The following is a 21569-nucleotide window of genomic DNA, read 5'->3' as shown; positions in this document are numbered from 1 at the left end:
GAGCTCGAGGGCTACTTCAACAAAACTTTTCCTGCCCTTCCTGCTCCTCTTGTCTTCTCTCTCCTGATACCTTTTGATGCTCTGCACATGTTATTTGCATAGCAAAGGCACTCAGCTGTCCAGGAAGAGAGGGCACCACTTCCACCCCTAATAAGCCTTTCCCCTCTTCTTTCTTTTTTCCTTTTTTTTTTTTTTTTGAGGGGGGGTGGGTGGGTGGGGGGAGGGAGGGAGTGAGTTGGGGGTTGCAAAGCACTTCTCAGGTTGATAGCCTTGGATGTATTGAACGGATTTTTTTCTTTTCTTTTTCTTTCTTTCCTTTCCTTTTTTTTTTGAAACTGCCAAATCGGAAAGTCTGTTCTTTAAAACTCCAGTTAGCGAGACTATAGGGTTTTATTCTGGCTGCAGAATAACTGGCTGGTGTGGCTTTGCAAGGGGGGGCGGGCAAAAAGAAAAGACAGAAGGGAGTACGTGAGTCGTCCAGTGCAATCTCTATTGTTTGAAATTTACTTTTTATCAAATTTGAAGATGAAAACGGTAAGGAAGACTTCACAATATTCAATGAAACCTTAAAAAAAAAAAACAACTTGTGCTTTGCTTATCTTCCGAATAACGCTTAGATATTCTCTCTCTGTCTCTCCGTCTCCCTTTCCCTCTCCCTCTCTCCCTCTCTCCCCTTCTCTCCCTCTCCTTCCCTCCCCCTCTTCTCTCTCTCTCTCTCTCTCTCTCTCTCTCTCTCTCTCTCTCTCTCTCTCTCTCTCTCTCTCTCCCTGTGTTGTGTCTACGCGCGCGTGCGTGCTTTATGGCAAGAAGTGAGTTTCACTAAACTCACATTACAGATAGAAATCTTTTAAACTCTAGTCTACTCGTGGATGTAAAATTCCGGGGCTTACAGGTATTTTATAATGTGAAAATACGCGCTTATTGTATGAATTTACATGTTGTGCGAAGTGGACTTGATTATGATCATCGTGGACTTTTAACTAATCACCAGATAGCGTGGAGAAGGTAATGATGATGTGTGCTTTTAATCGATTTCCAGACTTATGCAATTGCCTTCTGAGAATCCGTTTCATGTCAGTGTCTTTAGTATTCAGACAAGTGCATATTTCATGCCTGTGCTCTCAGGGTAGCAGTAGTGTGCTGGCTGAGCACCGATGCTCTAGGATATGTTAAGCTCTTAATAGGCTAATCAAAGAGATGAAAGCGTGTGGTTTTGATTTACTTTTGCCCACTTGGGCCATGCTAGACTCATAACTCTCTGGAGCCTTGTTTATCAGAGTATGTCTGTATATGGTGTATAAGACTGAAGTTCAGTGATTGGGGAGAGAGAACAAGAGTGCTGAAGGGAGTATTGGAAAATCTTTCTGATAATATATGCTATAATTTCTGTTTTTGATAAGCTGTCCACTTGTATTAGGGGCAAAGAGAGCAAGCCAGAGTAAGAAAGCACACTGAGAGGGAACAAGAGAGTAAGTTTCTTACTCTTGTTTTTATTTGAGCTGCTGGTGCAACGCGTTTGGGCCAAATGCCAACTGTCTGGGTCACACGCGTTTTATCCAAATAGATTTAGCGCTGCTGTCTGGAAATGGGCTGCTGAATGTTAACTTTAGGATCAACTCAACCAGGGCAGCTCAGACTGTTACCCTCTGTCTGGATGAAGTGGAATGGGAAGGGGGGTTGTGGGAGGGTGTGCAGAGAAGAGGGGAGAAAAGGAAAACCAAACCATTGCTTGCAACTTAAAAAAAATACACTGAATATAATTTTCAATTTACTCTCTTATGTTCAGAATTTTTGTACTATTTTTTCTTTCTTTTTCATTTCTTTTCTTAAGATTATTTTGATTAGACTGAAGTATTTAGTGGTGAATTTGCAGCCCTTAAAATTCATGACAGGGAAAGAAAGGCAATGTAAAACTGGTGCACTTAAAGGCAACTTAGAAAATTAATTTTGAAGATAATTATTTTCACCAAAGTAGTAGTGCAGTCTTGTTTATATTAACTTGATGCTTATATGTGAATATTAGTGATTCTTTGGAGTGTGCTACATTAAAGCAAATCATTCATTTGTCACAACTGGCAGCAAATTTTTCTGTGTAGTTATATTAATATTTTTTGTTATTCCTCAGAGGAAATCTTCCAATCATTAAGACTGAAATATTGTAAATAATTTTTATGTTTAGTCTAAAAACCTGCAAAATTTCTCTCTATTCTTGTCTGTTTTTACTACTTCCTCTTCATTTCCTTAGCAACCAAAAGTAGCTACTAGTGGTTTAGGGTGGGTCTGTGTGCCAAATCTTGCTGTTTGTGAGCTTAGCAACAGATGAATTGAGTTATCATATTAAGGAAAGGTAATAGCATATTTGGATTTTGTGGGAAGGGGGAGAAAAAAGATGTAGATAATTTGTCATAGTTTTACAAAAACAAATCCAAAACCAAAGTTGGTTATCAGTATTTTACACTAATACCAAGAAAGAGAAAAGTCATTTTTTAAGGAAAAAAAATGTTTCAATACAAGTAGCTTGTATTTGCCTTTAGCTTTGAGAGAATAATGGAATTTAGAGATTTATTTTGAGAAATTTTGTTTTGTATTGTTGCTTTTCTTAATAGATAAGTTTTGAGTAAATCTTGTGTTTAATTATACTTTTCTTTGGTGACAAATCTTACAAAATTTATAAGTGATCAAAATCTTTTATAATTAGAATCTTGTTGTGTCTTTAGAATACAATAGTTAATAAGTATTTGTTGAGAGGAAAAAAATTGAAAATGAAATGCAAGGTTTTTCATGTTTAAAAATAAAGAGCCTAAAAGGATCATGGTACTGTTGCTTTTTCCATGGAAACCAAATCAGCTTTAAAAGAAACATCCAGAATTAAGATGGATGGAAAAAATTGGGAAATAGTTAATTATGTTTTCTAGCTTCATAACAGTTAATGAGAGGAAATTATTACTTTAGCTACTTCTACATCACTTGAGTGGAAAGTCAGGCCATAAAGAAAAAATCAAGTAAGAGGCTTCAACTAGGGCAAACTACTGAGAGAATCACTGTAGTACAAGCTGTTTGGTATTATTTCTTCTACATAGCTAGTGTAGCTTAAAAATATGGAAGCAGTTAAATTATCCTTTAAACTGCCGGCTGGCTTATTTATAGTATGAGTAAAAGTCATATACAAAAAATCAAAGTGAACTGGGTATTTTTCTTATATAATTATCATAGCCTAGGTTCTCTACTCTGGTTTAAAAGAGATGGCAGTTTCCATATTGGATCCATGATATCCTACTATTCCACATTTTCTATGGAGGAGGACTATGAAACTAGTTTTGAAGGAAAAACTTTGAAAAGTAATGCTGTATAGGAAGAGGGGAGAGATAACTTTTGTTTAGTCACTCCATTGAAATAGAGACATGCTCTCTGGTGTAATCTAATTTGTTCTCTCACAAAGTCTTTGTAAGATAGATATTACTGTTTCAATTTTGTAGTTGAAAAAACAGATTCAGGAGTTTTGTAGCTTGAAGTCAAGCCTTTATGTTTTGCACAAAATAATAATACTGCTGTTCTTATACAATTTAAACAGTTTAATGCATTGTGACTTCTGGATATTTATTAGCATTTTAGTGTTAGGTGAACTTTAAAAATTATTTTCTTTCCACATACTTTATTGTGGCATCTAGATTAGCTTTCCCAGCAAGTGTCAGAAAGTAGGTTAAAACATTTCACTTGTACTGTGTGGGCGACTAAGAGTGATTCGATATTCTAGTAGTAATTTTAATTGAGCTCTAGCCAACTGAGCATTAATATGTAGTGTTAAGTTTTCTCTCTGACCATTGAGGGTTTAAAAGATAATGAGGAGGCAAGGAGAAAGGACTCTAAGTGATTGAGTGTCCATATACCAGATACTGTATCTAGTGATGAACAAGACCACACACTTCAGTCTATTTAGTTCAGGAACTCCTGTTCTTTCTATTATGTACCAATGCTTTTCTTACTGGGTAAGTCACTTTAGTTACTCACTTTTCCTATTAATGCTGCTAGCTTAGTTAACTTAGGTTTTTATAGGATAGTGTTAGAAAAGGTAGTAGCTCAGAAACTTCTCAATGAAGAACATGAAATTTCTAAAGGGGGGAAATGAACTCTAAATCAAGACCACTGTCTTGTAGCTTTGCCATTAGTTTCAGTGTCCAAGAAGACAAAAGGAAAGCTGTGGATAATTTAATGTAAATCTTATCATGAATGCTAGAAAATGAACTCAAACATGCTAATTATACATTCTTCTCTAAATGAAGATTAAATGTAAAGTTAATGGAGGGCCCACTTGATGTCAGATGTTATTACTGAAGGCATTCGAGTGCCTTGAAAAACTAACACACTAAGGAAGGATGTTATTCATGACGCAATAATTATACATTAATATTTCACCGTTAGGTTCGGAGTAACCATCTATGAGAAGGTTGCAACCAAGACAATAATTCAGTTATTTATTGTAATTGAATAAATGGTAGGATTTAGTTTATAGAATTTAAAACTTGTGAGTATGTACTTTTTGTCTCGACTAAATAGAAATAGAAGTTTTAAGATAAAACAACCCTATGCAAAGTTGCTTTAAAAAAACTGTTCACCCTAACAAATTCCACATGTGACTATACTATACAACATGGTTGTAGAGAACTACTATTGAATATTCAAAATAGTTCCTTAAGCTAGAAGTGTAATATAATACACAAAATTTAGATTTTTCAGCCGGACAGCCATGTTATTTAAATATTAACTCACTTATTTTCTAGCCACTTGATCTCTGTGAATGCCAATTTCTTAATGTCTTAATTCATGGCTGTATTAATTATCAATTGCTACATAACAAATACCGAGTAAATAATTTAGCACATATTCACTATGCCAGTTTCTATGAGTCCAGCTATGACTAACTGTGTCCTGGTGAGGTTATAATCAAAGTATTGGTAAGGACCGAGTTCTTTACAGGAAGCCCCATTGGTGAAGAACGGCCTTCTAAGGATTCTGGGGCAGGATTTACTTACTAGTGTGCTCGTGGATGGAGTGGGAGGTTCAGCTTCTTGTCAGCACTAGGTAGAGATTGCTCTGATTTCTTTTTTGTGAATATCTTAGTATTAATATTAAGTTGCTTCATTTAAGCCAAAGAAACAAAGTCTAGTACCAAGATTCTGAGCCAGAATCTTTTGTTATCGAATCATGAAGTGGCATCCTTTCAGTATTGAGACATTTTATTGATCAAAATTAAATTATTCAAGGGATGAGGATGACAGAAGAGTGTGTCTGTTTGTTTGTTTGTTTGTTTGTTGTTGTTTTTAAGAGTATGTCTGTTAAGAGACAGCCCCTTGCCGTGTGGTGGTGGCATACACCTTTAATTCCAGCACTTGGAAGGCAGAGGCAGGCAGATTTCGAATTCGAGGCCAGCCTGGTCTACAGAGTGAGTTCCAGGACAGCCAGGGATACACAGAGAAACCCTGTCTCGAAAAAAACAAAAAACAAAAAACAAAAAACAAAAAACAAAAACAAAAAAACAAGGGGAGCCGGGCGTGGTGGCGCACGCCTTTAATTCCAGCACTGTCTCGAAAAACCAAAAAAAAAACCACCCCCCCCCAAAAAAAAAGGGGGAAAAAAGTAACAGTCCCTATGAAATCTGGCGGAACCTGCCTTACTACGGGGTGCTGTTACTTAGTACGTGAAGACTGGTGGACGTAATCTATAATTTCAGTATCGTATTTTTGGTCTGACCTTAAACCACTTTCCTGTATGTTACTGTTTATGCTTTTGCACAGGAACCAAATTTCCTCTTTCTATTATTATTAATGTTAGTATGCATTTGCTTCATCTGCACTGCCTGCCATCTAGGCCTTCTCGAATGAGTTTCTTCTATCAGTAATGGTTATATCTATCAATATGACTAGTGAAATTCCTCTCATTTCCAAGATCTGTCTCAGGTGCTGTTTTGCACTAGTTTTCCTTAATCCATCTTCACTGACTTAGAGATAATTTCCTACGTTTGATTACTATAACATGTTTTTTAACTTCACTTGGGCTTTAACAATTATTTTTTTAAATTTTCTGTTACTTACATTATACATTCCTCATCAAGGACAAGGATTGTGTTTTAATCTTTTCTGTATTCTATTATTGATATAATGTCATTTTTAAACATAGAAAAAGCCATATTGTTGATCAATGAATTAACTTTTCCAAAGGCCAGGAGTTTGGTTACTTGTAGGACTGAATGTGAGGAATTTCAGGTAGTTATAATAACCTGTATTTCCAGCTTTAAAGGGAATGAATAATTGCACAGACTTTTATCCTTCTATATGCCTAACTGATTATATTTTATTCACTATTGGTTTATTTATTCATTTATTTTAAAGCAACAAATATGGCAAATATTTATTATGTGACTATTATGCACATTAAATATTTGGGATAATATTTTTAATATCTTCTACTACCTTTTTGATATCATATTTGTATTACTATATCTTACAGAGGTGATATAACTTTTATTCCAAAATCAGATATAGTATTATAGAAATCAGATTTTGAGCTGTGGCATAGTTATATACACAATAGGAATATGAGGATAGTAATTCTGATATTCTATCTGTTGGTCAGTCAAGTGGTCACATATGTAAATATTTTGAGGCCATGAATTCTGAGTGAGATTATTAATCAAAAGTAAGATGTATGAAATAGGATTTGAAAGGTATAATATTGGAGTGAAGCTGTAAAAACTTCTTGTCTTCTCAAGTACATTATACGGAGTTGAAATTACTTTACTTGAGTTGCTTAATACGTCCTGTAAGACTTCTAGATAAATTCTGCTGTAGCATAAATTGGGTCAGTTCTTAAGAAGTTTAGGTTGTCATAGTACCTAGGTGTTCATAGACAGTTGATAAATCTCATGTGCATTTGTAGATCCAAGTTGTCAGAACAAAGCACTGGTGCCCATAAAGTAGCACAGCAGTCTTGAAATATGAATGGGCTTAAAACACTTAGTTGAGGAATGGAATCACATGCTATTTGTCCAGTACATATGAGTGACTTAGACTATGCAGTTTGTCTGTTTTTATGTTATTAAAAGGCACTTAGCACATTATACCTCTCTGTTGTTATCTTCAGAGTTTTATTTTTAAATGATTACATAGTCTCTTCTTCAGATTTCTTCCCATGCCCTCTTCCTCCTCTTTTTTTTTTATTACTTCTCAAACATTGTGCATCAAAAAGTACTCTATAATCTATAGCTCCAAGATTCTTTCTTTGATTATTTAGCTGTCATGGAATTATCCTGCTAGCCATTTAGGTTTCTGATATTGTGTAAACTACATTAAGTTATTTGGAATTTATGTTATTTGGTAAGTATTCTTTAATCTGTAGTACATATGTTCATTCATGATATTTTTCAGTTAATTCAGATTTTTTGTCCCTCTAGGTTAAAAAGTGGCCACCATATTTAAGTGACCTATCACTCTGAGCTTTGCTAATGAAAAAATTTCATCATCGTTATTTTCTTCATTTTTGGATTGGAAAAATGAATCCAGACATAGAAGAAAGTGCAAGATGTTGGGGAAGAGTACTCGTTAAACAGTGGAGTATCTAACAACTTATTTGCAAGAAGGATTAAAGAATTAAGATTGTTATGCTTCGATATTGGTATGCTATTGACTCTCTAGCTCATAGGTAGCCTCCAAAAACCATTCAGTTTTCCAAATTATGGAAATTTCGTGGAAAACGTTGACTTGGATTCTGAGCCTCATCATGGCCTCATCAGAATTTTATAGTGACCACAGACTTTCATATAGTTCTCAAGGTAGGATTTCTGATTTTGAAACTTGAAATAGAAATGGTCACAAAATAAAAACTCTGAGTACTTAGTTTGGTAAATAGTTTCTTGGGGATATTTAGTCCGATGGAGAAAAAAACAAGGGTATTGTTAAGAGGATGTTCCACTTGTCCTTCTGAGATAATGCTTCACTGGGTTTTAGAGTTGACTATCTTTCTTAGAAGATGATATACTCCAAGCTGCGCTTTCCCTATGTTCTAAATCTTAATAGACTCATTCATTGCTATGGTTTTGAGCTAGGTTACTTTCAGACGGAATTCAAATATTTGCATTGTAGAAGAGGAAGAAATCAGATTCATTTTAATGCAGATTTAAATATGAACCCTTTCTTTAAAACACAAAGTAGTAATAAAATACTTTTCCAAACATAAGGATTTTTATCTTTATCATTTTTTATCCTTATCATTTTAATTCAGACAATTGAACTTTATATGATAGAAACAACCTCAGCAAAGAAAGTGCAAAAAAAGGAAATGTCGTATTGTATTTCCTGGCCCAGTTCATTTCTTATAGAGTTATTGAAAGCTAGACCTTTTGGATTTTTCTCCCATGAATACCCAGTAACAAATAATTTTTTCATGCTGATGAAGGTATTTGGAAGTATGTGTGTAAAGAGTATACCTTTGAAAGTAGATCAACAAAACTATAACATTTAGTTGGCTCTTACTCATAAAATATTTTAAATTATTTTCACCGGTTATAGTTTTCTAGGACTTTATAGTTATGGAATAAATTCTGTGCGTGGTCACTGAAGCAGTGTGCTGATAAACTGGTTTTCTCCTAGTGGCAAACCTACCTGAATAAAGGTCTGGCTAAGAAAGGGATGAGTCACTAATCTAAATAAGAAAACTGTGGGGCTGGAGAGAAGGTGCAGTGGTTAAGAACGCTGAATGAACTTGCAGAGGATCCATGCTTAGCTACAAGCACTCATATGACAGTTCCCATCTATCTGAAACTTCAGACCATGCTCTCTGGTGTCGAAGGAAACTGAGTGCATACATGGTGAATATACATACATGTAGATTTAAAATAGTTATGAACATAAAATAAAAGATAACAAATAAAATGTTTAATTGTTCTCTAATTTTTTGTTACACTCTTGATTTTTAACATTTTATTGAGATATAATATACATATAATACATCCACTAAAGAGTACATCTCAATGGTTGTTAGTAGGTTTTAGAACTGCACAGTATTACCATAAACAGCTTTAGTGCATTTTAATATTTTTCTTAGAAATAAAAACAAAAATCTGTGCCCATTGAGAGTCACTTCTAAATTCCCTAGTCCTAGGCAATTTCTACAATTTGAACTCTTTATGTCTAGAGATTTGCCTCTACTTCACCGAAATAGAACTATGTCATATTCAGTCTTTTGTGATTGGCTTCTTTTACTAAGTATAATGATTTTCTTCTTAGAAAATGAACTTTGATTAAGAAGTCAGTTGCCATGATGGCACACACCTTTAATTCCAGCATTGGGGAGGAGGAGGCAGGCAGATCTCTTACTAAGGCCAGAATGGTCAACAGAGTGAGTTCCAGGACAGTAAGGGCTTAAAAAAAAAGGCAATTTTCATGAAAGGTCATTGACATGTAATAACACATATCAGTGCTGGTTTCCTTTCCTTTTTTTTTTTTTTTGAGAATAATATTAGCTAGCTTATCACAACCTGCTTAGTAATCATCAGGCGATGGAGGGTTGCATTCTTTCTTTCTTGGGCTCTGATGAACAGTCCTGGTATAAGCATTCACACACAGATTTTTTTTTTTTTTTTTTTTTTTTGCTGTGTGTGTGTGTGTGTATGTATGTACCTGGGAGTAGAATTATAGCTAATTTATCTGATAATTTTATTTAATATTTTGAAGAAATGTCAGATTGGTTTCTAAAGTAACCATAGCCTTTCTCATTCTTAGTGATGATTTTGTTCTTTGAAGATAGTTTCTTCAGAGCCATAGGGATTTGGGTGGCTTACAAAGTTACTTTATCTGAGCTAAGCATTTTTTTTTTTTAAATGTGTATGTACTTTTTGTTCATGTAAGATTTCTGTACTCCTAGAAAAACTTTTGAAATCTATATATTAAAAATTAAATTTAGGAAAGAAGACTAGTCCCTCATAAATAATTTTTTTAAAATAATACTGTTTTGAGGAATGAAACTATTGAAACTTAAGTTTTTATTTTACTTTTTCATTCTGTTTACTATATCATTTTTCACTCACACCTTGCATAGAATGATGTATGCTTTCAATTGCCATCATTGCTCATGTTGCTACCTCTTTGTTCTGTTAAATGTTCTTTTCTTCCATGTGCTTTTTCTGGATCCTCTGCCTTGGGATTACAAAGAGGAATTCCTGACTTATCTTGAACACTACCAGCTAACTATTCCAATAAGAGTTGACCAAAATGGAGCTTTTCTCAGCTTTACTGTGAAAAATGATAAACACTCAAGGAGAAGACGGAGTATGGACCTTCTTGATCCACAGCAGGCAGTGTCTAAATTATTTTTTAAACTTTCAGCCTATGGCAAGCACTTTCACCTAAACTTGACTCTCAATACAAATTTTGTGTCCAAACATTTTACAGTAGAGTATTGGGGGAAAGATGGACCCCAGTGGAAACATGATTTTTTAGACAACTGTCACTACACAGGATACTTGCAAGATCAACATAGTACAACTAAAGTAGCTTTAAGCAACTGTGTTGGATTGGTAAGTAAATATAATTTTAAATTTCTAATGGGAAAATAAATTCACAATGTAAATGTCTTTTCTCAGCTTAAAATAAGTAGATAAATAAAATTTAAGTAGAAAGATAATAATTTTATGTTCATCATTCCTGATTCTCTTACCTTTATTTTTGCTATGTAATCTTGGAGTTGTGGGGAGAACTAATGAGATGATGTTTCTAGCAACAATGTGTCAACCTGGCCAGAAGGCCTGGGATGGTGGGGAATGGGGTCAATGGCTAAGTGGGCTACTTTCACCAGTGTCTAAAGAGTTTGGGATTGAGATATATTCAGAATTCCTTCTACTTGTTTGTACACTTGCCATTCAAAGGCAAATGGGGCCATTCTCCTCTCATTTTTCAGTTATTAAGTTACCCAGGATGCACCCATACTGCATGTGAACCTGGCCATTCAACTGGGCATTTCCACCCCTAGTCTTCCTTCCTGGTTCCCTCTTTAAAATGCCATAATTGCATCTTTATTGATGGCTAAAGACAATTCTATTGTGTGCATTTATCATCATTTCTTTTTCTTTAACCATTCATCTCTTGGTGGACATCTAGGCTGATTTTATCTTCTGGCTGTTGTGAGCAGACAGCTATAATGTGGATGTATAATTACCTTTGTGACATGTTGACTTAGTATATCCAGGAGTAGTCAAGCTAGGTCATGTTGGTAGTTTTTTGGAGGTTCTTCAATCTGATTTTCACTGTATGCCTACACACAAGTTTGTATTCCTACCAGCAGTGCATACAGATTCCTGTCATCCATGGCCTTGCCAGCATTACTTTTCAGGGCAATGTCTATTCTACTGGGATGAGACAAATCTTAAAGAAGTCTTATATGCATCTCCCCAATGGCTAGGGATATTGAACTCTTCTTCAGTATTTATTGGCCATTTGCATTTCTTCTATTAAGAACTATCTGTTCAATTAGTTATATCATTGTTGATTAGATGATTTATATGCAAGGTACATATAGTCTAGCTGATATATAGTTAGTAAATATTTACTCATTACCATTCTATACATTGTCTTTTAGTTCTGGTGATTGCTTACTTTGCTGTATAGAAGATTGTTAATTTCATTTGTCAAATCTTGAGATTATTTCTTGTGTTATTGGGGTGGTATTCAGAAAACCCTTGCCTCTACTTATGGCTTAAGTTATTTTTCTATAGCAATATCAAAGTTTCAGGTCTTATATTAACTAAGGTATTTGATCTATTTTAGATGTGTGTTAGGGCTAATTGAGATATGGTTTTAGTTTCATTTTTTGTGTGGAAATTTCATTTTCCTAGCACAGTACGTGTTAACATTTTCTCAACTTGACACAAAGCTAGAGTCATTTCAGAAGAGGAATCCTTAATTGAGAAAATGATTTCATTAGATTTGCCTGTAAACACACTTGTAGGACATTTTTCTGGATTGATCATTGATGTAGAAGGCTCTATCCCACTATGAATGGTGCATACCGGTTTACCTCCTGACAGCAGGCTCTGGGCTGTATAAAAAAGCAAGAGGAGCCAGCCAGTAAATAGTGTTCCTTCATGGTCTCGGGTTCAGTTCCTGCCTCCAGGTTCCTGTTCAGGTTCAGTTCCTGCCTCCAGGTTCTCCCCTTGAGTTCATGCCCTGGATGATGGATGATCTCTGTAAATTGCAAGATGAAATAAATCCTTGTGCCCCAAGTTGGTTTTGCTCATGATATTTTATCACAGCAATAGGAACCTAACTAGGGTGCATGTGGGCATAGCTGTGTAAGTTGATTTTTGTGACCTCTATTCTGTTTCACTGGTCAAAAGACCAACTTTTTGCCAGTCCTGTAATTTTTGTTCCTGTTACTTTCTGCGGCTCTTTAGTATATTTGGTATTGGGTGTTGTGACTCCTTCTACTGAGATTGATTTTTACTGTTGTCTTTTGTTCTTCTATAAAAAATTTTTATGATTGTTTTCTCCTTCTGTAAACAATGCCGTTAGAATTTTGATGTTGATTTTATTGAATAGATTGCTGTAGGTGGTATATAGCATAGAAATTTTTGCAATATTGATTTTTTTTCAGTTCATGAACAAGGGAAGTCTATTTTCAGATATATTTAATTTTTTTGTATTCAGTGCCTTATAATTTTTATTGTAGAGATTTTTCAATTTGTGGAAAGTTTTTTTTTTTTCTGGTCATGTCTATGAGGGTCTAAATAGTTCTTTGAATGTATAATTTTTTTCTCTAGATGTAGTACATTTCTGTTATAATTTTATTAAAGAAAGTGTCTATGTCTTTATTGTTTATCTAATGTGCCTCTTCTGCTCTCTTTTTTAACAATTGGATATTTTATTTGTTTACATTTCCAATGTTATTTCCTTTCCCGGTTTCCTGTCTGGAAACCTTCTATCCAACCCTCCTTACCCTGCTTCTATGAGGGTGCTCCTCCACCCACCTACCTACCCACTCCCGCCTCACCTCCCTAGCATTCCTCTATACTGGGGCATCAAGCCTTCACATGACCAAGGGCCTGCTCTCCCATTGATGCCAGATAAAGCCCCTTCAGCTCTTTCAGTCCTTCCCCTAACTCCTCCATTGGGGTCCCTGTACTCAGTCAGATGGTTGGCTATGAGCATCTGCATCTGTATTGGTCAGGATCTGGCAGAGCCTCTCAGGCTCCTGTATCAGGCTCCTGTCAGCAAGCATTTCTTGGCATCCACAGTAGTGTCTGGGTTTGGTGTCTGCGTGTGGGGATGGATCCCCAGGTGGAGAAGTCTCTGGATGATCTTTGCTTCAGTCTCTCTTCTACTCTTTGTCACTGTATTTCCTTTAGACAGCAATTATAGGTAAAAATTTTGGAAATGCATGGGTGACCTCAGTGTGTGTGTGTGTGTGTGGGGGGGGGAGGCGGAGTGTGAGAGGCATGCCTAACTCTGGATATAGTCTCAACAGGTTCTCCCTCTCCTTTTGGGGGTATTTCAGCTAATGTCATCCCCGTGGGGTCCTGGGAGACTCTTACTTTCCTGGCATCTGGGATTTTCTGGTTGCTACCTCCAGTTCCCCGTCCCCCATTGCTATGCACCTTTGTTCAATCTCCTCCCATAGCTGATTCTACCCCTCTCTTTCCCGTGCTCCTCCTCTCTTCCTCCCAAGTCCCTCCCACTCCCTACATCCCTTGATTACATTGTTCCCTCTTCTAAGTAGAACTGAAGCAACCACGCTTTGGTCTTCCTTCCTCTTGACTTCATGTGGTCCGTGAGTTATATCATGAATATTACATGCTTTTTGCCTAATATCTATCCACTTATCAGTGAGTACATACCATGTGTATTCTTTTGTGACTGAATTACCTCACTCAGGATGATTTTTTCTAGATCCATCCATTTGCCTGCGAATTTCATGAAGTCATTGTTTTTAATAGCTGAGTAGTACTCCATTGTGTAAATGAACCACATTTTCTGTATCCATTCCTCTGTTGAGGGACATATGGGTTGTTTCCAGCTTCTGGCTATTATATATATGGCTGTTATAAACATAGTGGAGCATGTGTCCTAGTTAAACATTGGAACATCTTCTGGGTATATTCCCAGGAGTGGTATAGCTGAGTCCTCAGGTATTACTATGACCAGTTTTCTGAGGAACCACCAGACTGATTACCAGAGTGGTTGTACCAACTTGCAATCCCACCAGCAGTGGGGGAGTGTTCCTCTTTCTGCACATCCTTGCCAGCATCTGCTGTCACCTGAGTTTTTGATCTTAGCCGTTCTTATTGGTGTAAGGTGGACTCTCAGGGTTGTTTTGATTTGCATTTCCTTGATGACTTACAGATGTTGAACATTTCTTTAGGTGCTTCTCGGTATTGGGGATTTGAGTCCATTGATGTTAAGAAATATTGAGGACTAGTGATTGTTGCTTCCTGTTATTTTTGTTGTTAGAGGTGGAATTGTTTGTGTGGCTATCTTCTTTTGGGTTTGTTGAAAGATTACTTTCTTGCTTTTTCTAGGGTATAGTTTCCCTCCTTGTGTTGGAGTTTTCCATCTATTTTCCTTTGTAGGGCAGCATTTGTGGAAAGATATTGTGTAAATTTGTTTTTGTCATGGAATATCTTGGTTTTTCCAGCTATGGTAATTGAGAGTTTTGCTGGGTATAGTAGCCTGAGCTGGCATTTGTGTTCTCTTAGGGTCTGTATGAGATCTGCCCAGGATCTTCTGGCTTTCATAGTCTCTGCTGAGAAGTCTGGTGTAATTCTGATAGGTCTGCCTTTATATGTTATTTGACCTTTTTCCCTTACTGCTTTTTATACTCTTTCTTTGTTTTGTGCATTTGGTGTTTTGACTGTTATGTGACGGGAGGAATTTCTTTTCTGGTCTAATCTATCTGGAGTTTTGTAGGCTTTTGTATATTTAAGTTAGGGAATTTTTTTTCTATAATTTTGTTGAAGATATTTGGCCCTCTAAGTTGGAAATCTTCACTTTCTTCTATACCTATCTTTAGGTTTTGTCTTCTCATTGTGTCCTGAATTTCCTGGATGTTTTGGGTTAGGAACATTTTGCATTTTGCATTTTCTTTTGACTGTTGTGTCAATGTTTTGCATGTTATTTTCTGCACCTGAGATTCTCTCTTCTCTTGTATTCTGTTGGTGATATTTGCATCTATAACTCCTGATCTCTTTCCTAGGTCTTCTATCTCCAAGGTTGTCTCTCTTTGTGATTTCTTAATTGTTTCTATTTCCATTTTTAGATCTTCGATGGTTTTGTCCAATCTTTCACTTTTTTGACTTTGTTTTCCTGTATTTATTTAAGGGATTTTTGTATTTCCTCTTTAAGGGCTTCTTTTTGTTTACCTGTTTTCTCCTGTAAGGGAATTATTTATGTCCTTCTTAAAGTCCTCTATCATCACCAAAAGATGTGATTTTAAATCAGAGTCTTGCTTTTCCAGTGTATTGGGGTATCCAGGGCTTGCTGTGGAGGGAGAACTGGGTTCTGATGGTGCCAGGTAACCTGGGTTTCTGTTCCTTAGGTTCTTGCACTTAATTAAGATGTTTTTATTTAAGATAAATTCCCTTTTGGATATGAAATAACAGGCTGAGAAATCAAGAAATTATATAATGCTGTATATACAGAGGAAGGAGAAACAACTTGCTGGAACTCAAGAGCTCCTGTTTCGTACAGTATCATACCATCTTAGGCCTGTTTAGTCATCTCCTTTTCAGCTGTCAGATCTTTTTTTTTTTTCTTAAGTACATTGCTGAGGTCTTCAGACACCAGAAGAGGGCATCAGATCCCATTACAGATGGTGGTGAGCCACCATGTGGTTGCTGGGAACTGAACTCAGGACATCTGGAAGAGCAGTCAGTGCTCTTAACCATCAATCCAGACCCCAGTTGTCATATCTTATAGTTTCTGGGTTTCAATGGAGTGGCATCTTTATCCTCTTAGCTAAATTAGAACTTACCATAAACAGCATTTATATTCCAGTTAATGTCATACTGTTGAAGCTCAAATCTTAAAGCTTTAATTAAGTTCAGTACAATGTTTCCACTATAAGTTTTATTTCTCAACTAAACTACTTGCTTTCTTTGAGAAAATCATTATGTCTTACATATCTTTGTATCAGTTAGAAACCCACAATGTGTCTCATATGCAGTAGGTTTAAATAAAGTTTGCTAGTGAAAAATAAGTTACCTGCATGAAAAATAAAATGTCACTAAATAAATAAATAAGAACTCTATTCTTAGCTAATCCTGTTTTCCTAATTATGTCAGATGAAATGATGACTCTAAATACAACTACCTTTTAACACCAAATAAAGTACACACTCTTTGAACCTATTTCCTCAGCTGAGAGGCTGAAAGTTAATCTAAATTACTCATTTTAAAACCACACTCTGGGGAACTCTACATGATTTGGATTGTTGGGCTCAAAATCATCGATATTTTTATTAATCAGTATACTAAGTATCCATATAATATTTCCTATGAGAAAAATTATTTTCTTCTCTAAAAAGAAAAAAAATCATTGAAAACATCTAATCCAAGTAATCTCTAATGTCCCTTTAATTTCAAAAGTTCTATGATTCTATTTAGAAAAATTTATTTTAAGTACTACATGCTTAGAAAGATACATAAGACATAATCAGACAAGCCGGGCGTGGTGGCCCACGCCTTTAATCCCATCACTCAGGAGGGAGGCAGAGGCAGGTGGATTTCTGAGTTCAAGGCCAGCCTGGTCTACAGAGTGAGTTCCAGGACAGCCAGGGCTACACACACACACAAAAAAGAGGAGTCCTTAGTAACTTTATATTATTTTTATTACTGTTTCTATCCCTTTGGGTAATAGTTCCTCTATTAAATATGAACACTGAGGAATAACTTAATACTATTTACAACTTCAAAATCTATATAAAATTACTTTACCAGGCAGTTTAACATCATACTAGAAAACTGAGCATAGTGTTTTAAAAACACAAGTAAATTTTGTTAAGACTTCTGATTAGAAGAAAGGGTAGGACAGAAATCTAGGGTTTGGCCCAGAAGAGCTAGGACACTGTAGTCATACTGGTCTATTATCAGTATTGCATTGAAAGCCTTTGATAAACAAAAAAACCAAAAAAAAAAAAAAAAAAAAAACAACTCAAGTTATTGAGGGAAATAAGATTCAAGCCTGGTAAGTAAGAAACAAGAAGAGGAATAAACCCTGACTGTCATTCATTTCTCTGAGCCCAAGAATGAAATTTTAGGAATGTATAAGATACATATGGCATCATCCCTCCACTAGCAGGCCTTGAAAGTATGAAAGCAGATCTGTTTGTACTAATCTCTGTGCTTTTGGTTACTCCCATACACCCAACACACTTGGAGATACGACCCAGCTGAAATAGCCACTCAAGGGGTCTAATCTAGAGAGTCTCAGGAAGATCCAAGTTTCAGCCCAGTCTATAGAATGCAAAACTTGCTACGGCCAACAAGGGCACCTGACAACAAAGCAAACAGTGATTGTAAAGATGGCTCTGACAGACATCGATATATGTTCAGTACAAATTGAACAAGACCATAGACTGAGATCAAATGACTCCATCATCCTTCTATGAATATAGTTCACAATCTCCAGTCTATTTGTGAGTTTCCAAAGAAAAGCTGCTACACCATATCCCTTGCTTCGTTCCTCCTTTGATTTTTAGCGGAATTTTACTTCTTTTTTTTTTTTTTTTTTTTTTTTTTAATTTGCACTCACTACTCTTCTTAATATATTCCTCTAATTTTGTTGATATATTTTTTCCATCTTTGGCAACTGCATTTTGAATTTTTTTCGTTTTCTTCTGTTTTTTTTTTAACCTATATCATTTACCCATTCTCTATATTTACTAGTATTATGACTTTATTTTATGGACTACTTTTAAATTCTATTATACAATTATTCTTACTCCATTTTTCATAGTCATCTAGTTATGGTTTTTAAACTCTTTGGGCAGAGGGAAGTGTTTTATTCTTTATTTTTTTTTTTTGCTTTCTAAAGTCTTTCCCTTTTCTCAACCCCTCCATATATCCACCTCTAACCCCCTTCTTTCTCTTTTCATCTATACAACCTCGCTTCACTTTCTTTTCTCTCCCTTCCTCAGTCTCCTTCCTGTTAGGCCTAAGTAATTTTAAACTTCATAAAACACTGTCATTTGGTTTTGGCATTTCCAGTCCATCCTCACTGATGACATATTAGTTAACTGTTACTGATTATAAAAATATATATCTTATATAGTTTGATATCACTCTTATCACAGTGATTCATTTTCAACTCTCCTAGTAATACTGAAGATTGAGCCCTCAGAAATAATTGCTCTATTTCTCTCTCTCTCTCTCTCTCTTTCTCTCTTCTCTCTCTCTCTCTCTCTCTCACATACACACACACCTGTCTCATACACATACACAGAATGAAAACAAAAACAAGCATGCATCTTCAAGTACTGATCTCAAAGGTACTGAAATACCACATGAAAAATTTCAGTTTGTGCTGAAAAAAAGGTCAGTGACATCAAATGAGTGCACAAATAAACAGCAGAGCTAACACCAGGCTCTATAGAGAGAAGTCAGCAACTTGGAGGGAAATAACAACAGAGGGGATGATAAAAACAAGAAGGTGGACGAAAAAAGTCGACAACAAAGAAATTTTAGTTAGGAAATGGATATTTGTTTAAAAAATATAGATATGGTAAAAGTAAAAAATAGGAGATGACTAAGCAGGCCTAAGATGGTATGATACTGTACGAAACAGGAGCTCTTGAGTTCCAGCAAGTTGTTTCGCCTTCCTTTGTATATACAGCATTATATAATTTCTTGATTTCTCAGCCTGTTATTTCATATCCAAAAGGGAGTTTATCTTAAATAAAAACATCTTAATTAATCTATCACTAACTAATGAACCTCAAATCCATGGTTATCACTAGAGAAGTTCACTTCTTCTATGTGTTAGTGTTTGCATCAGGCTGTTTTAGAAGAGGTCATTCAGGGATCTAGCAACCTTCTAAGGCTTTTACTTTTACTAAATTTGGGAGTGCTTTCCGTTCAGTTGGCTGTAGGGAAGGAGAGAATTCCACTGGAATGATACTTAGGGACTGACCCTGAAGATGATTTATAGCCCTTTGCCCTTTTGTATTGCGTAAAGCTTAATAACAAATGTATTCCTTAGCCCAGAAAATGAAATTAAGTACAATCTGGAAAGGAACTAAGTTTTTATAGACATCTCTACTACTCAAAAAATTGTTGATAAAATGTATATTTGACATATTTAGTACATTGCAGAACATATATAGGTATTTAATTGCCCTTCTTAAAACATGAAGAAATTTACATAATGCTTTACTTAATATGGAAAATACACAAATTTTAAATTAACATGTGTTTTAACTTCTGTTTTGAGGAGAGATTATCTTTTAATTTTAGTCATAAAGATATTTTAAAAAATGGCCCTTCTAGGTAAATCCTTTGTTGCTCCTTCTTTTAGCATGGTATTATTGCTACAGAAGATGAAGAATATTTTATTGAGCCTCTAAAGAACACTACAGAGGATTCCAAACATTTCAGTTATGAAAATGGCCATCCTCATGTTATTTACAAAAAGTCTACTCTTCAGCAACAACATATCTATGATCATTCTCATTGTGGGGTTTCAGGTGAGTGGAAGCTTGTGGGAGCATTGTGTCTTGCTGATGTTTCTTTTTTCTGGAAAGTAAAATATTAATAATAAAACTATGATAAAGACTTGGGTGGTTAGAGTTAACATGCCCAGAACCATCTTTAAAAGTATTACCTAGTAATAGTTTTAAGTCAGTTTGGAAGCTGTTAAAGAAATTTGTAAAATATGTCTATGTAAAATTTGATGTTCTTTTCTTTGAAGAGAAGAAAAGTGCCTTATTATTTACAACTTGCATACATAGGTATTCCATAGCACTCTTGGGTTAACCTGATATTTTCATTCTAGTATCAGAAATACATACCCTTGGAAGACTTTAAAAAAGAGAATGCTCACAGGTAGTGATAGAATTGAATAGGGAACTGCACATATACAGTAGGGCCAGCAAACCTAGGCTTCAGAGATAAAACAAAGTTTCATGGAAGATGTGACTCTTGAGGGGACTAAAGAAGGTCACCTGCTAGAGTGCTCCACAGAGAGAAGGCAGGAGTTATGAGATCCTGAGTGAAAGACATTGTCACATTCTATACATTAATAGTATTATCTGTGAGCATATGTATGGGTTGGAGATATAGAGGTGCAGTTTGTGGTACTCAAGTACCACTCAAGTTGTGAGAAATTAAGCTAGAGAGATTAGAAGGGACCAACAGGAAGAACTCAGCATCTTATAGAGTTCACTCACTGTGTACTGGAAATCTTCTGAAAGATTTTTAAGAAGCAGGAATGATATAAACCTATGTGTGTTACAGAAAGCCTGTTCTGGCAGCTATACAAGCCAAAGGAAGAGTGAGACTAGAGGTAGGGACTTAGGGTCCTAATATGAAAATAGAAAAATGTAGAGGACGTACTCCATCACAGCACAGCAAAAACTCCAGTGTAGCTGGAGTTTCCCAACCCCCCAGTTTGCTTATTTCAGCATACATTAGTCACTCGTTTTATTTATCATCATTGTTAGGGAAACCACTTTTACTCTTTAAAGATAGTTCTTTTTCTTAGGACTGGGTCTCACTTTGTAGCCCTGGGTAGCCTGTAGCCTACTATGTAGACCACACTTGTCTTGAACAAATACGACCTTCTTTTTTAAACTGATTTTTTCTTTCTGGTTATGGATTGCCAGGTTGATGAGTGAGTCCATCATTCTTGGATTTTACTAAGTATTCATTACAGGATCATTTTCTTTCATGGGTGTTTAAGGGTTCTTTCAAGGGTGTTAGGAGTTCTTTGTTCATTCTGCATACTTTCTTATTAAGTAAGGTTTAAAAATATCCCAGACTTTTTTTTTTAAAGATTTATTTATTTATTTATTTATTTGTTTATTTATTTATTTATTATAGCTGTCTTCAGACACTCCAGAAGAGAGAGTCAGATCTCATTATGGATGGTTGTGAGCCACCATGTGGTTGCTGGGATTTGAACTCAGGACCTCCGAAAGAGCAGTCAGTGCTCTTAACTGCTGAGCCATCTCTCCTGCCCCAAAAGAGGACTTTTAACTGCTAGATTCCAATACTTTATTAGCTGGACCTTGGTAGTGCCTGAGGAGGAGCAAGTGGCAAATAAGGGAACATACCTTGGTGGCTAGCTTTAGGAATGCAATCTAATGCAAGGGGCAGAAGGGTAAAAGGCAAAACCATGTTTGCCATGGTCGGGCAAGTGTTTGCCATGCTTCACAAAGAATTAGAGCCTTTCACAAAGAATTTGTTGTCTGACATACTGACAGTCAAGCAACCTACCAATTTAAAAAGCTAAAAGTCTAAAAATGTTAACAATCAGAATGGTTAATAGTAGCATTGACAGGCAATATTACTGTTTAGGATTCAGATGTTTATAAAT

The 21569-nt window shown here is 35.7% G+C and overlaps 1 protein-coding gene across 3 annotated transcripts in view; it reads left to right on the top strand.

The window, feature by feature from the left end:
* The first annotated feature begins 246 nt into the window (after positions 1 to 246).
* Positions 247 to 21569, top strand: part of Adamts6 (ADAM metallopeptidase with thrombospondin type 1 motif 6) — a 209633-nt gene continuing 188310 nt past the window's right edge. Inside the window, exons 1-4 of one of the 3 annotated variants that reach the window (XM_085830867.1) lie at positions 247 to 534; positions 7448 to 7825; positions 10203 to 10567; positions 19551 to 19719. In XM_085830867.1, the coding sequence (XP_085686993.1) occupies positions 7729 to 7825; positions 10203 to 10567; positions 19551 to 19719 (631 nt within the window). In that variant the 5' untranslated portion in view covers positions 247 to 534; positions 7448 to 7728. Of the gene's footprint in view, positions 535 to 759; positions 1006 to 7447; positions 7826 to 10202; positions 10568 to 19550; positions 19720 to 21569 lie in introns of those variants that run through there. The other 2 variants (XM_085830868.1, XM_021180030.3) reach the window with 2 other exon arrangements.

The sequence above is a fragment of the Mus caroli genome, unplaced genomic scaffold, assembly GCF_978045245.1.
Source record: "Mus caroli unplaced genomic scaffold, Mus_caroli_1 scaffold_15, whole genome shotgun sequence".
Classification (NCBI taxonomy): Eukaryota; Metazoa; Chordata; class Mammalia; order Rodentia; family Muridae; genus Mus; species Mus caroli.
Note: the sequence above shows the minus strand (reverse complement) of the source record. Positions and strands in the feature narration are given on the sequence as shown.